General features: G+C 39.5%; 1 protein-coding gene across 16 annotated transcripts in view; it reads left to right on the plus strand.

Moving 5' to 3' along the window:
* Positions 1–21,182, plus strand: part of ABCG2 (ATP binding cassette subfamily G member 2) — a 127,705-nt gene that overhangs the window by 101,289 nt on the left and 5,234 nt on the right. For all 16 annotated transcript variants that reach the window (XM_024993312.2, XM_005207794.4, XM_024993315.2 and 13 more), the window contains 7 exon segments: positions 1,298–1,449; positions 3,538–3,642; positions 4,773–5,023; positions 10,645–10,727; positions 15,557–15,646; positions 17,113–17,237; positions 18,460–18,614. In XM_024993312.2, the coding sequence (XP_024849080.1) occupies positions 1,298–1,449; positions 3,538–3,642; positions 4,773–5,023; positions 10,645–10,727; positions 15,557–15,646; positions 17,113–17,237; positions 18,460–18,614 (961 nt within the window).

Raw genomic sequence — 21,182 nt, forward strand, 5'->3', positions numbered from 1 at the left:
GCTTTTCTTTCTTCTATCCATAAGTAGTAGCTCCTGTATGAAGATAGGAGTTACTATCTTTTGGCCATGGTATTAGATCAGGGATCAAATCCCAGCCTGCCCCTTCTAACTGTGATGCTTTGAGCCATTGCTTATTTCTCTGAGTCTTACCTGTTATATAAAGGTAAAATTATTGGTACTGTTTTGTAACAATATTGTGAGAATTTAGATGAGGTCATCTATAAAAACAAAGCATGGAAGCAACCTAGATGTCCATCAGCAGATGAATGGATAAGAAAGCTGTGGTACATATACACAAGGGAGTATTACTCAGCCATTAAAAAGAATGCATTTGAATCAGTTCTAATGAGGTGGATGAAACTGGAGCCTATTATACAGAGTGAAGTAAGCCAGAAAGAAAAACACCAATACAGTATACTAACGCACATATATGGAATTTAGAAAGATGGTAACGACAACCCTGTATACAAGACAGCAAAAGAGACACAGATGTATAGAACAGTCTTTTGGACTCTGTGGGAGAGGGAGGGGGGGATGATTTGGGAGAATGGCATTAAAACATGTATAATATATAAGAAACGAATCGCCAGTCCAGATTCAATGCAGGATATAGTAAGCTTGGGGCTGGTGCACTGGGATGACCCAGAGGGATGGTATGGGGAGGGAGTTGGGAGGGGGGTTCAGGATGGGGAACACGTGTACACCCGTGGCGGATGCATGTTGATGTATGGCAAAACCAATACAATATTGTAAATTAAAAATCAAGATTTATAAAGTTATTGTAAGGAAAAAAAATTTAAAAAAAAAGATATAGTGAGTACTCAGTAATGTTAATTTTATTATTAAGGCAGAGAATTGAAAACTAGTTCCGAAAGAGCCAGAAGACTTAAATAAATGATCAATAAGGATGGGGCATATGACCATTGTTTTAAGATTTAGTTCATAGTAAGTTTTCAAACTTGAGTGTACTTACAAATTACCTGGCTGCTTGTTAAAATATGCTTCCCTGGACCCAGCAGGTCTGAGTAGACTGTCCAGGAATATACATTTTTAATTAATATTCTGATTGATTCTAGATTGCCCATGGAAAACACTTTAGAAACCCCAGTTTCATGAAAACATTGAGTTTAGGTTCCCTAATTATCAGATAGATTATATGAGATGAGGAGTTGGTAAGAGAAAATCAAGTTGAATGAGGAATAAATGATCTAAAGGCAGGAGTAATAAAGTATGTTACCAAGAAATGTAAGTTTCAGATGTTTAATGACTCATTGTTATCTTCTCACTATTAATTTAGGATGTCTAAACAAGGACGGACAATCATCTTCTCCATTCATCAGCCTCGTTATTCCATCTTCAAGTTGTTTGATAGCCTCACCTTGTTGGCCTCGGGAAGACTCATGTTCCACGGGCCTGCTCAGGAGGCCTTGGGGTACTTTGGAGCCATAGGTATGGTTGCCTTTTTTGTGCTGTAAGATCCTTCATTAATAGTATCCTAAAGGAGAACAAAGGAGTCACTTGGAGCACTGTTTGATCTTTGAGTAGATATACATATATCACAGTTTCCACTGCTCCGAAACATCTTCGGTTAGTTTGGTGTTAGAATTTTTTGTTTACTTTGCAGCACCAGTTTGTTATTGATGTCTCTTTTTTGTCCTGTTTGAGTACATGCCCGTGCACACATATGTTTTTGTGTGTGTGTGTGTGTATTTCTAATGGGGCTATATCTGTCGTCCTCAGTTCTGGTGACCTTCCCCTAACAGTTCAATAAATATATTGACCTCATGGCCAGTTTTCTGTTAGATGGATATTTTTGGAAGATCTAATGTCCCTAAGTTATTTGTCTTCTTAGCTAATACAGATTAAGGTTTATCATGTTCTTCCCTTACATGGGATATTGGTTTTCCTTGGTGAGGGTTAATGGAGATGCTATTATATTTAATTTTCTAGTGATATTAGGTTGTGGATTTAGCATGTATGCAACTTACCTGTCAATACAATGGATAGTCATAAGTCTGACTTCAGTGGGCCAACATTTCTGATGGTTCTGGACTGCCTGATTCTATTTAAAATGGAAATATATAATTTTTAAATGACTCATGCAGTCTACTTTGTTTTAGAGGTACTTGGATATGATTATAGATGATGCTCCATGGCTTCAAATATAGTGTACAATATTTGCCAGCCATATTTTAAAATGTCTTTGTTTAATCTCTGTCATTTAAAATTAAGTCTACATGGGTCTAGAGTTTGGGGGAGATGAACCTAAGGGTTAGACTATAGGCAAAGCTGAGTTCAGATGATCGGGTTGTTACTGAGTCTAAGCTCATACTGCTTGCTGCACAACAGGCCAATAAATCAAGAGATAATTTGCTGGGTCAAGGAATAGCGACTTTATTTGGAAAGCAAGCAGATCAAGAAGATGATGGGCTAGCATCCCAAAGAACCATCTTACCCATGTTATAAATCAGAACCATCTTACCCATGTTATAAATCAGAACCATCTTACCCATGTTATAAATCAGGCTTCTTTTATACTAAAAGGAAAGGGGGTGTGGTTGATTGCTGCAAACTTGTTGGTGTTGGAATCCTTTGTTCTTGCATCTGTCTGTGTGGGTCTGGTCATGGTGTTCCTATAAACCTCCAACAAGACAAATGTTATTCTTTGTTCTGGAACTTTTTATCTCTATATGAATGGAAAAGTGTTACACCTTTAGAGATCCGACCCTGGAGAATGAGCTATCCCATATATTTCAGGCTACAGGCAACATTCTTAACTTGTAGCAAAAGCAATAGAATACAAAGGTTAAAGTAAAAGAAATAGATCCAGTATGGAGTCAGATTTGTTCTTCCCTGTTACAGTGCCAGGAGAGGTCAAGGTAAGCATTCACCTGTGCTGTCCCAGCTACATTCTCTTGAGAATGCTGTTCTGGTGATTTGTTCTCTATATTGGAATTATAATAGCATAATAAATAACCATTTGGACCTGAATTTAGTAGGGGCAGAAATAATCATTGCTGAAGTGGGTACTAGCATTCTAGCAGTCTCTTAGTGAACTTGAAGAGCAGAACATGCCCCGGGCCTCTCCCAAACACAGTCCTTCTGTGCCTAGCTGGCTTTCTTGTTGCCTTTCTTTAAAGAACGTTAGTCTTTCCATGGCTTTTCAATGTGTTTTTTTTTCTTAGACCCATGTCTAGATTTTTGAAGAAGTTCTGATAAGCACCAGAGCATATTGCTAGCTATTTCAGGTCTCATGAATTATGATGGGTAGGGACCAAGCTCTAATGTAAGACTTTCTAATAGTCCAAGGTTGGTTTGGAGTATGTTGTTCTGCAAAAAGTCAGAAAACTGTTGAAATATTGTGTGATTAGATATATAAAAAGAAAGTATAAATTAATGAGGGGAGAAGAGAGAAGAAAAATGAGAGAGAAATTACTAGATTCTGTCTTCCCTAGCAGCACCTCCCTCACTCTCTAAAACAGTCTTTATTTACCAGGACTATCAATTTTTGTGTATCTGAGTTACCTTCTTTTGCAGGTTTCCGCTGTGAGCCCTATAATAACCCTGCAGACTTCTTCCTGGACATCATTAATGGAGATTCTTCTGCTGTGGTGTTAAATAGAGAAGACATAGGTGATGAAGGTAAGCAAATCTGTTGAGAATCACAGATTATTTTCTAACTGAGTTGGCTAAAGTTTAGCAATGTGGTAGCTTATTAAACCACGGCTGTTTGAATTTATATTAGTGCTGTCCTCTGATATGGGTTGTACTAGCTTGTTTGGCTGCTGCAACAAAAATACCATAGACCAAATGGTTTAAATAATAGACATTTTCTTCTCTCAATTCTGGAAACAGCAAGTCCAGGATCAAGGTGCCAGCAGATTCAGTGTCTGTTGAGGACCTGCTTCCTGGTTCATACACGGGCGACCATATTATAGCTTCTTCACGTGGTGGGAGTCGAGCTCTCTGGGGCCTCTTTCATAAGGGCACTAATCCCACCTCCTGAGGGCTTCAGCCTCATGACTTAATCATCCCTCAAAGTCGTTCCATTCAAATACCATCACACTGGGGATTGGGTTTCAGCATATGAATTTTGGGGACACACAAACGTTCAATCTAATAACATCAGTCAACACAGATTTTTTTCATCTGTGAGAGTGCTATTTATTTAATCTGTAAATGAGCATTGATAGGACAATGTCAGTTCTAACAAGAGTTCCCATTTTAAAAGAAGTGCCCATTGTTTACAGAGTGGTCCCTTGGTTTCCATGGAGGATTGGTTTCAGAACCCCTTCCCCCCATGCCCTGTAGATACCAGAATCCAAGGATGCTCAATCCCTCTATAGGCTCTCTATATCCCTGGGTTTCATGTCTGCAGATTCAGAGGGCCAACTGTGTAGTGTTTTGAAATAAGAAACTTGGCAATTTATGCATTTATTCATTGTAAAAAGCAAGGACCAGGTGTTTTGTTTGTTTTTTTTAGGAATTATAACTCCAAATTGTGAGAAGTCTATTTTGAAAGATTTAGGGTCCAAATATTAAAATTAGGAAAAGATCAGTGAATTTGCTGTATCCGTAAGTTTATGGAGGGAGGCCAATTTAGTTTGTTTTCTTACCTTGTAAATCAGTGAAAGAACCTATAATTTTTTTATACTCGAGCTTTAGAATGAAGGTGCTAGAGTAAAATCTAAGAAAGGGGTTGTAGAAAAATGGATTAAATCTGCTGTTATTTTTAAAATAATGTTTCCTTTTTATCTGCTTTTATTCCACAGCTAACGAGACCGAAGAGCCTTCCAAAAAAGATACTCCACTCATAGAAAAATTAGCTGAGTTTTATGTCAACTCCTCCTTCTTCAAGGAAACAAAAGTTGAATTAGATAAATTCTCAGGGGATCAGAGAAGGAAGAAGCTTCCATCCTACAAGGAGGTCACTTATGCCACCTCCTTCTGTCATCAGCTCAAATGGATTTCCAGGCGTTCATTCAAAAATTTACTGGGTAATCCCCAGGCTTCTATAGCTCAGGTAACCTACCGGAGTCTTCTAATTATGCTGTAAAAAACTCATTTGGGGGACATTATGCTTATCTTCTGCCCATGCTATATTTATTTATCCCCATTCCATTTAGGGTATAGAAATAAGCAAAACCTAATTAGGTTTTTACTTTTAGAAAGACTTATTTTTTAGTGGGTTTTTTTTTTTTTTTTTGATCACCCACTCAGAATTGTTTTGGTTCATACAAGCTGTAATGGATAATCTTTGTAAAAAAAAATTTTTTTTTCCAAAACTTGTTAAGTAAAGAAAATGTTTGACCACATTTGTGGTTTTTTGATGGCTGCACATGTTCATTTCCTGATGCATTCGATAAGTTCTTATTGATTATGTGCTGCATTTTAGAGCTTGTATATAGCCATGAACAAAAATAAAATCCCTGCTCTTGGGGAGCTTTCTTATGAGGAGAGACAGATGATAAATTCATATAGAAATAAATAGCATGTCAGATGGTAAAAGGGGCTGGGAAGAGAGTTTAAGCAGAGAAATAGAGAAAGGAAATGAGAAAGGAAGGGAAGAGGGAAAGAAAGGAAAGAAGTTGGTTGGTTTGCATCTTACATCAGGTGGCCAGGGACACCTTCAGCTTGGTGTTGCTGAATGCCCCTGAAAGCAATAGGGCCTCTCACTGTTTTCTTGAAGAGCCTGTTTACAGATGCTGTCCCTTCTAATCAGCCTTCCTCATTTAGGGGTTCTGATCTTAGGAGAGCACTAGATACCTAAAACAGTGTGCAGTTAAAACGAAGGTAGTAAGCAGACTGGAATTCTGTTCAATAAGACTCTTCACTGTCAGACTGACCTTCTCTTAATTAAGTTGAGTTAATGTTCCTTTTTCTCTTTTGCCTGACTTCATTGATAGTTGTTGATGATTACTCCTTTATGATTTTTCTGTTATTCTTAAGCCCTCTGTCATCCAAAACCCTCATTTTTTTCATCCTTTCTAAGGAAGTCAATTTAACCAGTTATTTTGGGAGTAGCTGATTTTATTTTCATTGAATTTCTACTGAGTACTGAAAGATGGCGTGTTGTTGGCTCTAATGAAATATCACTGATTTCTTACTATACATGCATCATTTTCATACTGTGGTACTGTTGCCTTTTAAGTATTAATTTCGAGAGCCTATATCCTTCAAGACATATTGCTCATTAATCCAGACACTTTTAACTTGTTATTTGGCATTTGTCAGAACATGAACAGTTTTATGTACTTTCAGTCAAGGATACTTTTTAATTCTTTTAGTAGATTTGATGTTATTTGGGAACAACTTCTGTGAATAATGTCAACCTCATTATCCATTGTTCAACAGTAAAATGATATGAGTATTGATTCTTTAGTGTGATTTATGTATTAGATTTTTTTATTTGGAAAAGAAATTTCACTTGCTTCTGAAAGTGGTTTCTAAATATCTTGTCCAAGTCACATATGGTCGGCCCTCAGTATCTGCAAGTTCTGCACCTACTGAGGTTGGAGGAACTCACAGATGTGGAGGGCTGATTGTATGACTCCATTTTATATGAGGGGCTTGAACATCTGTAGATTTTGATATCCAAGGGGATCCCCCTGCTAATACCAGGAAATGACCCTATGTGGTAGTTCTGGGCAGGGGTGATTAGAATGTGGGGCTATTTTTAATAGTACGCCAGGTTTATGCATCTTTTGGTGCTGGGCTTTCTTCAGATTCCAGCTCCAGGCAGGCCTAGTGTCTCCAGGTTGTATGTTCAGGTGCTTTCCTCCTCAGTGAGCTCAACTCTGCCACAGGAATCCCAACAATGTTCACAGCAGTGATAATCTCACAGAACAAGGACAGAATCTTGTTTTTCCCTGAGCATCTGCCTGTGGGAGGAAACTCTTTTTTTCAGATGAGTCAGTCCTGGAAAGTTAGCTTAAGCCAGAAATAGGCAAACCAATTTTGTAAAAGATCAAAGAGTAAATACTGTAAGATTTGTGGGTCACATGGTCTTGGTCTCAGATAGTCAACCCTGCCATTTTAGGAAGGAAGTAGCCATAAATACATTTAAAAAATAAACGTGACTCTGTTCCAATAAAGCTTTTTTCATGGACACTGAAATATTAATTGTATATAAATTTCACATGACAAGAAATATATATGTATTTTTTGCAATTAAAAAAATGGTCCAAGAAACCCACAAACCATTTTTAGCTCATGGACTGAACAGAAATAAGCCTAGGGCCATAGCTTGCTGACTTCGGTTTAGGGTTTTTTAATATTGGGAGTCTGTCTTTTACTTCTCTAAGTGTTTGAATGTGGAGCTATTAAAATATTTTATGGCTTCCTGTTGATAAATCTCGTGTGGATAGTCTTATAGCAATAGTTACTTTTGAACTAGTCATTTACATGAGCTAGACTTTGCTTTTGGTAATGCATTTAACCAAAGGTTGTCTTTGGAAGGTATTGGAATGAATGGATTTTCTATATAAGATTTAATATTCATTTAATGTCCCAAAGTTTTCCTGGTCAAATCAATTGGGAAAATACTATCATGTCTCTGGGAGAGTCATAGTTTCTAATAGCACATTTAACATTTGACTATGGATTAATTTTTTCAGCAACAGCCATAAACATCCCTTAGAATTCACCTTGAAAAATGTTGCTAAATACAATTGAACAAAATTAGAATTACATATTTAGGAAATTTCCTTTTCTTCCCCCTTCTGTTCAAAAGACTCCATCTGCACAGAACTCATAGGATAGAGTCTCTTTGCTCCAGTGAGCAAGGTTTAGTCTTCCTGTTTGTTTTCTTTTGCTTAATGGAAAAAGGAATAACATAGACACATCTTGTAAAATCATGCTAAAATTATGAGCTTAATCACTTTGTCAGTGTTTGAAAACTTTCCTTGAAAATACTTTTAGCGCTTTGAAACCTTTAGGAAACATCTTAATGCTAAACCTGACAGTCTGTTAATATGTTATTAAGTTTGAATGCAAAGCATGTAGAGTGCCCGCTTTTAAAAGTCTGAATATTCTTGGAGTTTTACAGTGTGAAAGTATGGATTAGTATACATGTGCATGCACACATGCTAATGGGATCATCATTATTTACTTTGGGAGTTGATCTGTTGACATGAAGTATAGTACATTTTGAAGGTAATTAAGATAAGCCAGGGTAGTAAAAATTTTTTTTTTCAAATTTCTGACTGTGGTTTTTTAGCAAGGAAGTATTTAAGTACATCTTAAATCATATTTTTTCCAGACTCTGGTCTTCACAAGCTAGTCTTCACAGATCATGATCTTGTTTTCCAGTTTTGTTTGCCTCTTGCCAAAAGTCTCTTGACAAGTTACTACAAGCTTTGATACCGTTGCACTGTTGTAGTGCTGGGGTTTTTTTCGAACTCTGAAGATTCCAAGGTATATGGTAGGATATTTTGTTTTCTTTGGATGATCATCTCTTATATCTTTATATTTATACACTTAATAAAATTTAATTAAAAGTATAATAAATATAATTTCCTTATATAAGTTATAACATAACCCTAAATCTTTGTTTATAAAAATATCTTTAAGAGACATTTTATCAACCTTAAAAATCTTAAACACAAAAGTGATGTTTATCCAGTCTTCTTCAGTTCAGTTCAGTCGCTCAGTCGTGCCTGACTCTTTGCGACCCCATGAATTGCAGCATGCCTGGCCTCCCTGTCCATCACCAGCTCCCGGAATTGATCCAAACTCATGTACATCGAGTCGGTGATGACATCCAGCCATCTCATCCTCTGTCGTCCCCTTTTCCTCCTACCCCCAGTCCCTCCCAGCATCAGGGTCTTTTCCAGTGAGTCAGCTCTTCGCATGAGGTGGCCAAAGTATTGGAGTTTCAGCCTCAGCATCAGTCCTTCCAATGAACACCCAGGACTGGTCTCCTTTAGGATGGACTGGTTGGATGTCCTTGCAGTCCAAGGGACTCTCAAGAGTCTTCTCCAACACCACAGTTCAAAAGCATCAATTCTTTGGCGCTCAGCCTTCTTCGCAGTCCAACTCTCACATCCATACATGACCACTGGAAAAACCATAGCCTTGACTAGATGGACCTTTGTTGGCAAAGTAATGTCTCTGCTTTTTAATATGCTATCTAGGTTGGTCATAACTTTCCTTCCAAGGAGTAAGCATCTTTTAATTTCATGGCTGCAATCACCATCTGCAGTGATTTTGGAGCCCCCAAAATAAAGTCTGACACTGTTTCCACTGTTTCCCCATCTATTTCCCATGAAGTGATGGGACCAGATGCCATGATCTTCATTTTCTGAATGTTGAGCTTAAGCCAACTTTTTCATTCTCCTCTTTCACTTTCATCAAGCGGCTTTTTAGTTCCTCTTCACTTTCTGCCATAAGGGTGGTGTCATCTGCATATCTGAGGTTATTGATATTTCTCCCTGCAATCTTGATTCCAGCTTGTGTTTCTTCCAGTCCAGCATTTCTCATGATGTACTCTGCATATAAGTTAAATAAGCACGGTGACAATATACAGCCTTGATGTACTCCTTTTCCTATTTGGAACCAGTCTGTTGTTCCATGTCCAGTTCTAACTGTTGCTTCCTGACCTGCATATAGGTTTCTCAAGAGGCAAGTCAGCTGGTCTGGTATTCCCATCTCTTTCAGAATTTCCCACAGTCTATTGTGATCCACATAGTCAAAGGCTTTGGCATAGTCAATAAAGCAGAAATAGATGTTTTTCTGGAACTCTCTTGCTTTTTCGATGACCCAGCGGATGTTGGCAATTTGATCTGTGGTTCCTCTGCCTTTTCTAAAACCAGCTTGAACATTTAGAAGTTTCTTAGGAGTCATCAAACACTCTTAGGAGTCAGCAAAGGTGGGTAAGAATGGCGAAGACTTGGCAGCTTAGTCCAGCTGTTGGTGGTAGACCCTCTAGGCTGAGGCTGCTAGAGGAGCAGTGACAGGAGGGTGGGTAATGGAAGCACTCGGTGCCTCAGCAAGAGCTGGCCGAATGCTTTGGTGACAGTGACACTGCACTTTTCCATTGTAGGCGTGGACTCCCCAGGTCGGATAGAGGACTCAGCTCACCCCTACTTCCTTATTGTGTAAAATTTCATTGTTAGAATTTTTTTAAGTGTACTTTAAAATTTTTATTTATTTTCATTTGGTTTTTCATGTTAAGAGTAAGGATATCCTGTTTTTATTGGAACCTCTTGAAATATCACACTATGCATCTTCATTAGCACAAAGGTTGAGAGTTTAGGCCAGAACTCTTAGCCAGTTGGGCTTTATTTTGCCCCCAAACTACTTTTCTGGGTGCTTGCATTGTTCTGCTTCACTGCGTGTCGTTCCCAGGCCCCAGAGCCTGAACTGGACCATGAACTGGCAGTGCCCGCTAAAATGCTGGGAATCTTAGCTTTTCTGCTTTGTCTTCCTGTCAGTCTCCTGAACACATGAATAAGTTATTTTTACTTTAACTCAAAAAGCAGTCTAGTAACATGTACATTTTATATTTTCCTGAGGACTGTGTTCAAGCCATTTAAAATATCTGTATCAGTGGAGAGATTTGATTAAGTAGCCAGATATATTTTAATAATAAAGGGTGTGTTAAGTTTTTACCTTTAATTGAAATTCTTTTTTCTTTTTGAAAAGCTAATTGTGACAGTCTTCCTGGGACTGGTTATAGGTGCCATTTTCTATGATCTAAAAAATGATCCTGCAGGAATCCAGAACAGGTGAGTAAATCTGGGTCTTGATTTTGAGAGTGTGTGGTTACTTTTCTTTCAAGTTTATGAAATTACATTAAGAATTTGAATTTGAAACAAGCACAGGGTACACTGAGGCATAGGACAAGTCAGTGAACTGAAAGCTGAATGAGAGTTTTCATATTCTTATATAACATATATATATATGTATCGTGCTAAACTAGGCAGAACATAAAATTTACCCTGTTAACCAATTTTAAGTGTACACTTCAGTGGCATCAATTACATTATTGTGCAACCGTCCCCACCATCCAATGCTAGAACTTTTTCATTTTCCCAAACTGAACAACAACTCCCACTCCTTATTTCCCCCCAACCCCTGGAAACCACTGTTACACATTTTGTCTCTAGATTTGAGTATTCTAGGTACCTCATATAATTGGAATCTTAGAGTATTTTTCCTTTGGTGACTGGCTTATTGTCTTTAGTATAGTATCTTCAAGGTTTATCCATGTTGTGGCATGTGTCAGAATTTCTTTTTAAAGACTGAATAATATCCATTGTATGGATATACCATATTTTGTGTATTGATTTATCTGACCATGGGTACTGGTTGTTTCTGCCTTTTGGCTTTTGTGATTAATGCTGTTATGAATGTGGATATTCAAGTAAATATCTGTTTGAGTCTCTGCTTTAAATTCTTTTGGATATACACCCAGAAGTGAGATTATTGGATCATTTGGTAATTCCATTAATTTTTTGAGGAGCTGCCATCCTCTCTTCTATAGCAGCTGTACCATTTTGCATTTCTACCAGTAGTGCTCAGGCTTGTAGTTTTTTCCCAACCTCACCAACACTTAATTTTTTGTTTTGTTTTCATTAGTGGGAGATGGTATTTCACTGTGGTTTTGATTTGCATTTCCCTGATGATTATTGTACTGTTGAGCATCTTTTCACATGTGCCTTGACCATGTGGAAGAACGTCTGTTGAAGTTCTTTTTTAAAATTTTGTTTATTTATTTACTTATTTTTGGCCCTTCTGGGTCTTCGTTGCTGCATGGGTTTTTCTCTAGTTGCGGCAAGTGGGGTTACTCTAGTTGCGATGTATGAGTTTCTTGGTGCAGTGGCTTCTCTTATCGTGGATCATGGGCTTTAGGGCACTTGGGCTTCAGTAGTTGTGGCTCCTGGGCTCGAGAGCACAGATTCAGTAACTGTGGTGCATGGGCTTAGTTACTCCACAGTATGTTGGATCTTCCCAGACCAGGGATAGAACCTGTGTCTCCTGCATTAGCAGACCAATTCTTTACCACTGAGCCACCAGGGAAGCCCTATTGAAGTTCTTTTACCATCTTTTTAATTGGGCTTTTAAAAATTGTTGAGCTGTAAAATTCTTTGTATATACTAGATATGAACCATTAACAGATATAAATTTGCACATATTTTCTGCCATTCTCTGGGTTGTCTTTTCTTTCAGTTGTTGTGTCCTTTGATGCACAAAAGTTTAAAATTTGACATAGTCCAGTTTATCTGTTTTTTTTTTTCCTTTGTTTCATGTGAGTTAATTTCTTTTTGATTTTTGATTTGTTTGACATGGGGTGGTGGTTGGGACTCAAGTTCTTTCTGTTGTTGGGTTAGTACTACCTTACCTGGTTTTGGTTACAACAGCTGTTAAAGCTACATTTCCTGATGAGACTTCTTGCCTGGAGAATCCCAGGGACGGCGGAGTCTGGTGGGCTGCCGTCTCTGGGGTCGCACAGGGTCGGACACGACTGAAGTGACTTAGCAGCATAGTCTGAATAAAGGAGCTGAGCAGAGTGGAAGACTGTAGAGTTCTCCTTGGCTTTGTGTTTTGAGAGCTGTTTTGGGCCAGGCATTGTCCTCTGGGCTTTATATCTGGGATCCTCAGGTTACCCTTCCAGCCAGAAGTTTGGATGGTTTTATCCCCATTTCACTAGTAGGCAAAGTTGCAGTAGCTTAAGTTGAATCTGTTTTGATATTTGGGAAAGGATGACTGTTAAGAAAGAACAAGCATAAAAGTCAGTGCCTCAGGTAAAGTAAAATATCTCTTATGTGGCAGCAGATCATGAGATAACTATTGGAGTTTCATTTTCTTTTTTTCCAGAGTTATCAGAGTCATTGTTTTTCTTTTTATCTTTCCTGAAGGATGGGCTCTTCTCTGACCTGTTTGGAAACTTGTTAGTAATAGGCAGTGTGTACCCTTTGTAGATGCTGTGTTTTTGTGAAGCACAAAGCACAGATTCCTGTAATCACAGGGATCTAGAGCCTGTGGGGCTTTTGTGTTGTGTAGCAGGAAGCATTTGGAAAAAGAATATTGGGAATCCTGTCCTCAAGTAGAATTTAAGAAATCTGGATATTAAAGCCCTTGGTAAAAGAATCCAGAAATATAGAAGATCCTTAACTGTTCTGTCAGATGTTTTCTGGAAAAATAGAGCATTGGAGTTATTTTAATTTGTATCCTTGACCTACGCTTACTGCCACTTTGTATCATTTGAAGTTGCCCTGGAGGCCACTGTGGTTTGGTTCTCCTTTTGGGGAGTGAATTATTCCAGAAAAATGTTCTCTGTGTTCTTTTTCTTAACCTGTATAATCATGTATAGAATATGAGCTCTGTGACCTAACAACTACCTTACAGAGCTGTGGAGATAGCTAAACAAATCATAATTAATTAAGGGAAAAGTTACTTTAAGAATATTTGAATCAATAGATAGATATTACAGACATGAATTGCCACCTTGGAAAGAACTGGAATACATTAAATTCTTTAACAATAAAATCGCTGCTGCTGCTAAGTCGCCTCAGTCGTGTCCGACTCTGTGCGACCCCAGAGACGGCAGCCCACCAGGCTCCCCCATCCCTGGGATTCTCTAGGCAAGAACACTGCAGTGGGTTGCCGTTTCCTTCTCCAATGCATGAAAGTGAAAAGTCAAAGTGAAGTCACTCAGTCGTGTCTGACTCTTAGCGACCCCATGGACTGCAGCCTACCAGGCTCCTCCATCCATGGGATTTTCCAGGCAAGAGTACTGGAGTGGGGTGCCATTGCCTTCTCCAAACAATAAAATTACTTAGTATAAAATAAATTGTCCTGTGATTTAGAAGAAATTTCATTATGTGCTAGCTTAAAATCATTGTGAACATTATTGTGCTATTAGATGTAACACTTAACAAATGAGCTGAAGAGTGCCATGTCCCCCTTTCTGAAATCACCTTTCACAGTGATGTTAGGCTTATTTGTGTACAGCAAGTAGCACACTTAGCTTCACAAGTAGCATAGTTGCTTGTGTTGTAGGCCTGGCTATTTCTCATTTCTTTATTTTATAAACATTTACTTTAAAACAACTTATTCCCTAAGTTCATTATTTTGGAAGGCGAAAGTGTCGAAAACAATTACTGACTGTCTGCAGACTGTTTTTTTTAAGAAGGTTATACACTTGGGTTTACCTTTTTAAAAATTCTCTTGTATCATTTAAATGATGTGCCACCGCATCTCTTTTAGTTTCAACTCACATTCTCAATGTCAATTAAATCACTTGGTTAGGAAGGAAAGCTCAGCAGTGTTTCAGGAGTAGTGGCATGCTTTCATAAAATTCATGTATCTGTCCAAGCGTGGATTAACTGAGTACTTTCCTTTTTAAACTTCTATTATTTTACTGAGAGAGAAGCATTAATAGTCTTCTTTTTCTCCCAGGTACACAAACTAATTTTTTCTGTACGAGCATTCTTTTTTGTTTTCTGTTTTGAGCTCATTAGAAAGAGACCCCATTAGCAGGGGGTGGTCAAGGAGAGTATCAAGGCTGTGCTGGTGGTTGTGCAGTGGATGTGTGATCAGGTGTTGGTCAGTGTTTCCCTCCACTGGCTTTCACTTTGCCTTATCTTCGTTTTTTCATTACTTGACTTTTTAAAAAGTGGCTGATAGAGGTTTTTAACCTTTGCAGACTTTATTTGTCTCACTGTTTCTCTGTTCATACTTTAAGAACTATAATTGGCGTTAGTTAAAATCCAAGCTGATAGTATTTTTATGGAATAAGTAATCGTCGGCTTGACTGCCACAGACTGTGTGTTCTTGCTAAGTTGCTTGAGTTGTGTTTGACTCTGTGCGACCCTATGGACTCTAGTTGCCAGGCTCCTCTGTCCCAGGGATTCTCCAGGCATGAATACTGAAGTGGGTTGCCATGCCCTCCTCCAGGGGATCTTCCCGACCCAGGGATCAAACCTATGTCTCTTATGTCTCCTGCATTGGCAGGCAGGTTCTTTACCACTACCACCACCTGGGAAGCCCTGGTGCAAAGACCCACAGACCTGGTGGCTTAAACCACGGAAATTCATTTCTCGCAGTTCTGGAGATAAGGTTGCCAGTATGATCGGGTTCTGAAGAGGATACTCTGCTTATTTGCCGCCTTCTTGCTATGTTCCTGCATGGCAGAGGAGAGCTCTGATGTCTCTTCCTTTTCTTCTACGGGCACTAATCCATAGTGAGGCCCCTACCCTCATGACCTCATCTAAACCCAACCAGCTCCCAGTGTCACCATCTGTAAATGCCATCACACTGAGAATTCCAGCTTCAGCATAGGACCTGGGGAGGATGCAGTTCAATCTACAGCAAACTTGGTTGTGAATTTCAGACTGTGCTATGTGGAGTCCCAAGGGTACCACTATGGAGACGCAGGGGTATGGGAGTGACCTGAGGGGCTCATGCTTCCCTCTCTGTTTTAGCCAGAACAGTTGTGTGTTTAATGTGTTAAGATATCATTTGGGGAAAGAATTTTGCAGGAAGAAAAATGACCTGAGAATGTTTAATTGACCGCAGTGCTTTGGCTTTTGTTCCCTTTCTCACATCACAGAGCCGGGGTGCTCTTCTTCCTGACGACCAACCAGTGTTTCAGCAGTGTGTCAGCCGTGGAGCTCCTGGTGGTGGAGAAGAAGCTGTTTATGTGAGTAGGTCTCTGTTTCAGGAACGGGGCTGCTGGTCAGACTGGTCACATCCAAAACTGGGCCATGGCTTGGTTCCTGGGGGTTACCAGTGTTGACTGAGAAAGAGCAGCCAGAGTCTGGGAGGAAAACCATGAGCATGTGGGGCCTGATACAAAAGGGAGAAAGGAGTTTCAAGATTAGGGCACCGTCCACAAATCTACATGCTGCAGAGAAAGCAAGCAATAAGAGGCTGAAAAGGATCTTTTATTTTCAGCAAATAAGAAGTTGTGATGACTGTCACAAGAAAAGTTTGACGGACTTGGTAGAGAGAAGGTAGTGTGTTGAACAGTATATTCAAGGTGAGGAGGTAAAGGTGACCAAGAATACAGACCAAGTCTTCAGTGGAAGGGGGAATGAAGGAGCCAGAGAGCAGCCTTAAAAAATGTAAGCTTTTTGTTTCTTCTGTTTTTCATAGTTGGAAGAGATTTGTGTATTTACATGTTGAGGAAAGGAATCATTAGAGAGGGAAAGAATGAAGATCTTGGTGGAATAGTTTGGAATTACAGGAGGAAGATCTCAGGAAAAGGAGGGATCTAGAATCTAAGAGGGGTGAAAAGAGAATTGTTCATTGACAGGTTGGCAGGCACTGTGGCTGGCAGGCATGATCATGGAAAGAAGTGTCATTTTCTTTTTTTATCATGAGAGGGGAAGAAGTAAAAGAGATGAGTGGCCTAAAGCTGCATTTGAGGCTTAGAGAACAGCAACAGCACCTTCTTCATAGTTAGAAGCAGGGAGAAAGGAACCACTGAAATGAGCTCCTGGCAGGCTGGCCTTCAAAGAGAGCCAGGGTCAGGAGAAAGGGAGGTGATGCAGGACCTGTTCCCCCAGAGTGGGTGTTCAGAGGCAAACTGGCCAGCATTCGGAGGGAGTTCTGCAATGACAAGAGGGGTCATTGCACAGAGCCTTGGGGGATAATATCCCAGGGGAGGCACACACGTGAGACATGCCTGATGCTGACCGGGAAGAAGGGTGGTGGGCTAACCTCAAAGATGGGGACGCGGTAGCTGTTAGACCTCTGGTAGCAGTGGAACTCTGTATGAAAGTGAAAGTCACTCAGTTGTGTACGACTCTGCGACCCCGTGGACTATACAGACCATGGAATTCTCCAGGCCAGAATACTGGAGTAGGTAGCCTTTCCCTTCTCCAGGGGATCTTCCCAACCCAGGGATAGAATCCAGGTGTCCCGCATTGCAGGCAGATTCTTCACCAGCTGAGCCACAAGGGAAGCCCGAGAATACTGGAGTACATAGCCTGTCCCTTCCCCAGTGGATCTTCCTGACCCAGGAATTGAACCCGGTCTCCTGCATTGCAGGCGGATTCTTTACCAATCCCATCTGTATAGCAGGGAGTACATCTGTATAGCAAATGGTTTAATCTCCTGGTCTTAAACTAATGTAGGATGTATGATGTGAATTTTTGTTTCTAGACATGAATATATCAGTGGATACTATAGAGTGTCATCTTACTTCTTTGGAAAACTGTTATCTGATTTACTCCCCATGAGGATGTTACCAAGTATTATATTTACTTGTATAACATACTTCTTGTTAGGTAAGCAATAAGACAAAAGATGTATGTCTTTAGTCTTGGATGGGAGGGGACTTTCTGTAAACATGCTTTGGTTCTCAAAACTATAAATCAAGTCCTGAGATTAGGAAGCATCTGTTCTTTATGCATGCTCTGAAATAACTGTTCTCCAAGGAGATTTTTGTCAAGGCTTTCTCCAAAGTAACTTTTAAAACTGTTTATAAAACTATATGTAGACATACTGCGTGTTATATACAACAAACATGGAAATAATTCCTAAAACTACTTTACACTATGTAGGAGGAGCTGGAGCTGGGATATTTATTACTTACCTATTTATATTTTTATTTTTGTGTATGAATATATAAAGATAATGAAGATAGTGACTTCTGGGGCTTACTGGTAATAAAATATTTGTTTGATAGATATAGAAAGATTGATTTGTACATTTTGTTTAGTCTATACCCCAGGCTCATTATATCAGAATTCTCTTTTATTTCTCACATACACAGATGCCCACACACAGAGATATATACACACTCCAAAAATATTTCTTTTTTGACAAGCCACTACTGATTGAGTTTAAACTTCTGTTTTACAAATAAGAGGGTGTATCATAAAGAATCAGGCATAGAACCTAGATTCTTAAATTCCTACCTGGTGTTCTTATGGCTGTTCTGAAGTCTTCAGATTCTTGTTTGACCCATAGTATTAGCCCATTTTAGTTTATAAAGCAGTTTTATGAAGCTTGTTTAACCACATCCTCAATCCCAGAGTTATAGGGTGATTTGTCTTGGGAGACTTGGATTATGGACCCACTCCCCCAGATTTTAAAACCATTGAGTGGTCATATAATCCTGACCTTACCAGTTATCTTCACTAATGGTTTTATAGCAAAGAGTGAGTAATGTGATGTCTAGGTAAAATGAATGTGCTCTTGGCAAGTTTCCTTCTTAGAAGAGAAAGCAGTAGAATTCTGGCTAGTTGTCTACAGCTTTCCATCTCAGGCACTCAAAAACTGTTAATAATTACAAATAAAGAAGCAAGAGCATTACATGGAAAAGTGCTTATACAGTGAGCATAAAAAAGAAAATTGCATATAACTTTGTATGGTTATATTGGGTGGTTGGATGAAGGATGAATTTTTTCACTGTGATAGTAGTATCTCAAAGTATTACAGTGTTTTTTGCATAATAAACAGTCCCTGATAGACAGTGTTGGATTAACCCCCTCTTTGTTCCCTAAGGACTGAAGCCAAAGGTGGAGGCCTTCTTCATCATGATGCTTACCCTGATGATGGTGGCTTATTCAGCTAGTTCCATGGCACTGGCTATAGCAGCAGGTCAGAGTGTGGTATCTATAGCAACTCTGCTCATGACCATCTCTTTTGTGTTTATGATGGTAAGTACAAACTGTGCTTCTCTGAGGCATTATAATTTCCCCTTATTCCTACCCCCAAACTTGCCTATCCTGTAAGATCTGCTTGAGGATTCTGTACATCAGACTCTGCTTTAAGGAGGCTGTATATTGAAATATAGCTTATATTATTAGAGAATGTTTATATCTTTCCTTTTCTCCTTTGCTTTTCGCTTCTCTTCTTTTCATAGCTATTTGTAAGGCCTCCCCAGACAGCCATTTTGCTTTTTTGCATTTCTTTTCCATGGGGATGGTCTTGATCCCTGTCTCCTGTACAATGTCACGAACCTCATCCCATAGTTCATCAGGCACTCTATCTATCAGATCTAGGCCCTTAAATCTATTTCTCACTTCCACTGTATAATCATAAGGGATTTGATTTAGGTCATACCTGAATGGTCTAGTGGTTTTCCCTACTTTCTTCAATTTCAGTCTGAATTTGGCAATAAGGAGCTCATGGTCTGAGCCACAGTCAGCTCCTGGTCTTGTTTTTGCTGACTGTATAGAGCTTCTCCATCTTTGGCCGCAAAGAATATAATCTGATTTCGGTATTGACCATCTGGTGATGTCCATGTATAGAGTCTTCTCTTGTGTTGTTGGAAGAGGGTGTTTGTTATGACCAGTGCATTTTCTTGGCAAAACTCTATTAGTCTTTGCCCTGCTTCATTCCATATTCCAAGGCCAAATTTGCCTGTTTCTCCAGGTGTTTCTTGACTTGCTACTTTTTCATTCCAGTCCCCTATAATGAAAAGGACATCTTTTTGGGGTGTTAGGTCTAAAATCAGAAATACCAAAGGAACATTTCATGCAAAGATGAGCTCAATAAAGGACAGAAATGGTATGGACCTAACAGAAGCAGAAGATACTAAGAAGAGATGGCAAGAATACACAAAAGAACTGTACAAAAAAGATCTTCACGACCCAGATAATCACAATAATGTGATCACTGACCTAGAGCCAGACATCCTGGAATGTGAAGCCAAATGGGCCTTAGAAAGCATCACTATGAACAAAGCTAGTGGAGGTGATGGAATTCCAGTTGAGCTATTTCAAATCCTGAAAGATGATGCTGTGAAAGTGCTGTACTCAATATGCCAGCACATTTGGAAAACTCAGCAGTGGACACAGGACTGGAAAAAGGCAGTTTTCATTCCAATCCCAAAGAAAGGCAATGCCAAAGAATGCTCAAACTACCACACAATTGCACTCATCTCACACACTAGTAAAGTAATGCTCGCTCAAAATTCTCCAAGCCAGGCTTCAGCAATATGTGAACCGTGAACTTCCAGATGTTCAAGCTGGTTTTAGAAAAGGCAGAGGAACCAGAGATCAAATTGCCAACATCCGCTGGATCACAGAAAAAGCAAGACAGTTCCAGAAAAACATCTATTTCTGCTTTATTGACTATGCCAAAGCTTTTGACTGTGTGGATCACAATAAACTGTGGGAAATTCTGAAAGAGATGGGAATACCAGACCACCAGATCTGCCTCTTGAGAAATTTGTATGCAGGTCAGGAAGCAACAGTTAGAACTGGACATGGAACAACAGACTGGTTCCAAATAGGAAAAGGAGTTCTTCAAGGCTGTATATTGTCACCCTGTTTATTTAACTTATATGCAGAGTACATCATGAGAAATGCTGGACTGGAAGAAACACAAACTGGAATCAAGATTGCCGAGAGAAATATCAATAACCTCAGATATGCAGATGACACCACCCTTATGGCAGAAAGTGAAAAGGAACTCAAAAGCCTCTTGATGAAAGTGAAAGTGGAGAGTGAAAAAGTTGGCTTAAAGCTCAACATTCAGAAAACGAAGATCATGGCATCCGGTCCCATCACTTCATGGGAAATAGATGGGGAAACAGTGGAAACAGTGTCAGACTTTATTTTTCTGGGCTCCAAAATCACTGCAGATGGTGACTGCAGCCATAAAATTAAAAGACGCTTACTCCTTGGAAGCAAAGTTATGACCAACCTAGATAGCATATTCAAAAGCAGAGACATTACTTTGCCAACAAAGGTCTGTCTAGTCAAGGCTATGGTTTTTCCAGTGGTCATGTACGGATGTGAGAGTTGGACTGTGAAGAAGGCTGAGCACCAAAGAATTGATGCTTTTGAACTGTGGTGTCGGAGAAGACTCTTGAGAGTCCCTTGGACTGCAAGGAGATCCAACCAGTCCATTCTGAAGATCAGCCCTGGGATTTCTTTGGAAGGAATGATGCTAAAGCTGAAACTCCAGTACTTTGGCCACCTCATGCGAAGAGTTGACTCATTGGAAAAGACTCTGATGCTGGGAGGGATTGGGGGCAGGAGGAGAAGGGGACGACAGAGGATGAGATGGCTGGATGGCATCACTGACTCAATGGACGTAAGTCTGAGTGAACTCTGGGAGTTGGTGATGGACAGGGAGGCCTGGCGTGCCGCTATTCATGGGGTCACAAAGAGTCGGATACCACTGAGCGAGTGATCTGCTCTGATTAGAGAATGTATCAGCTTTTTCTTGATCTCACCCAGCTAGTTTTGCTACTGGTCTAATACAGTTATTAGAAC

This window comes from Bos taurus, chromosome 6 (assembly GCF_002263795.3).
Source record: "Bos taurus isolate L1 Dominette 01449 registration number 42190680 breed Hereford chromosome 6, ARS-UCD2.0, whole genome shotgun sequence".
NCBI classification, from domain to species: domain Eukaryota; kingdom Metazoa; phylum Chordata; class Mammalia; order Artiodactyla; family Bovidae; genus Bos; species Bos taurus.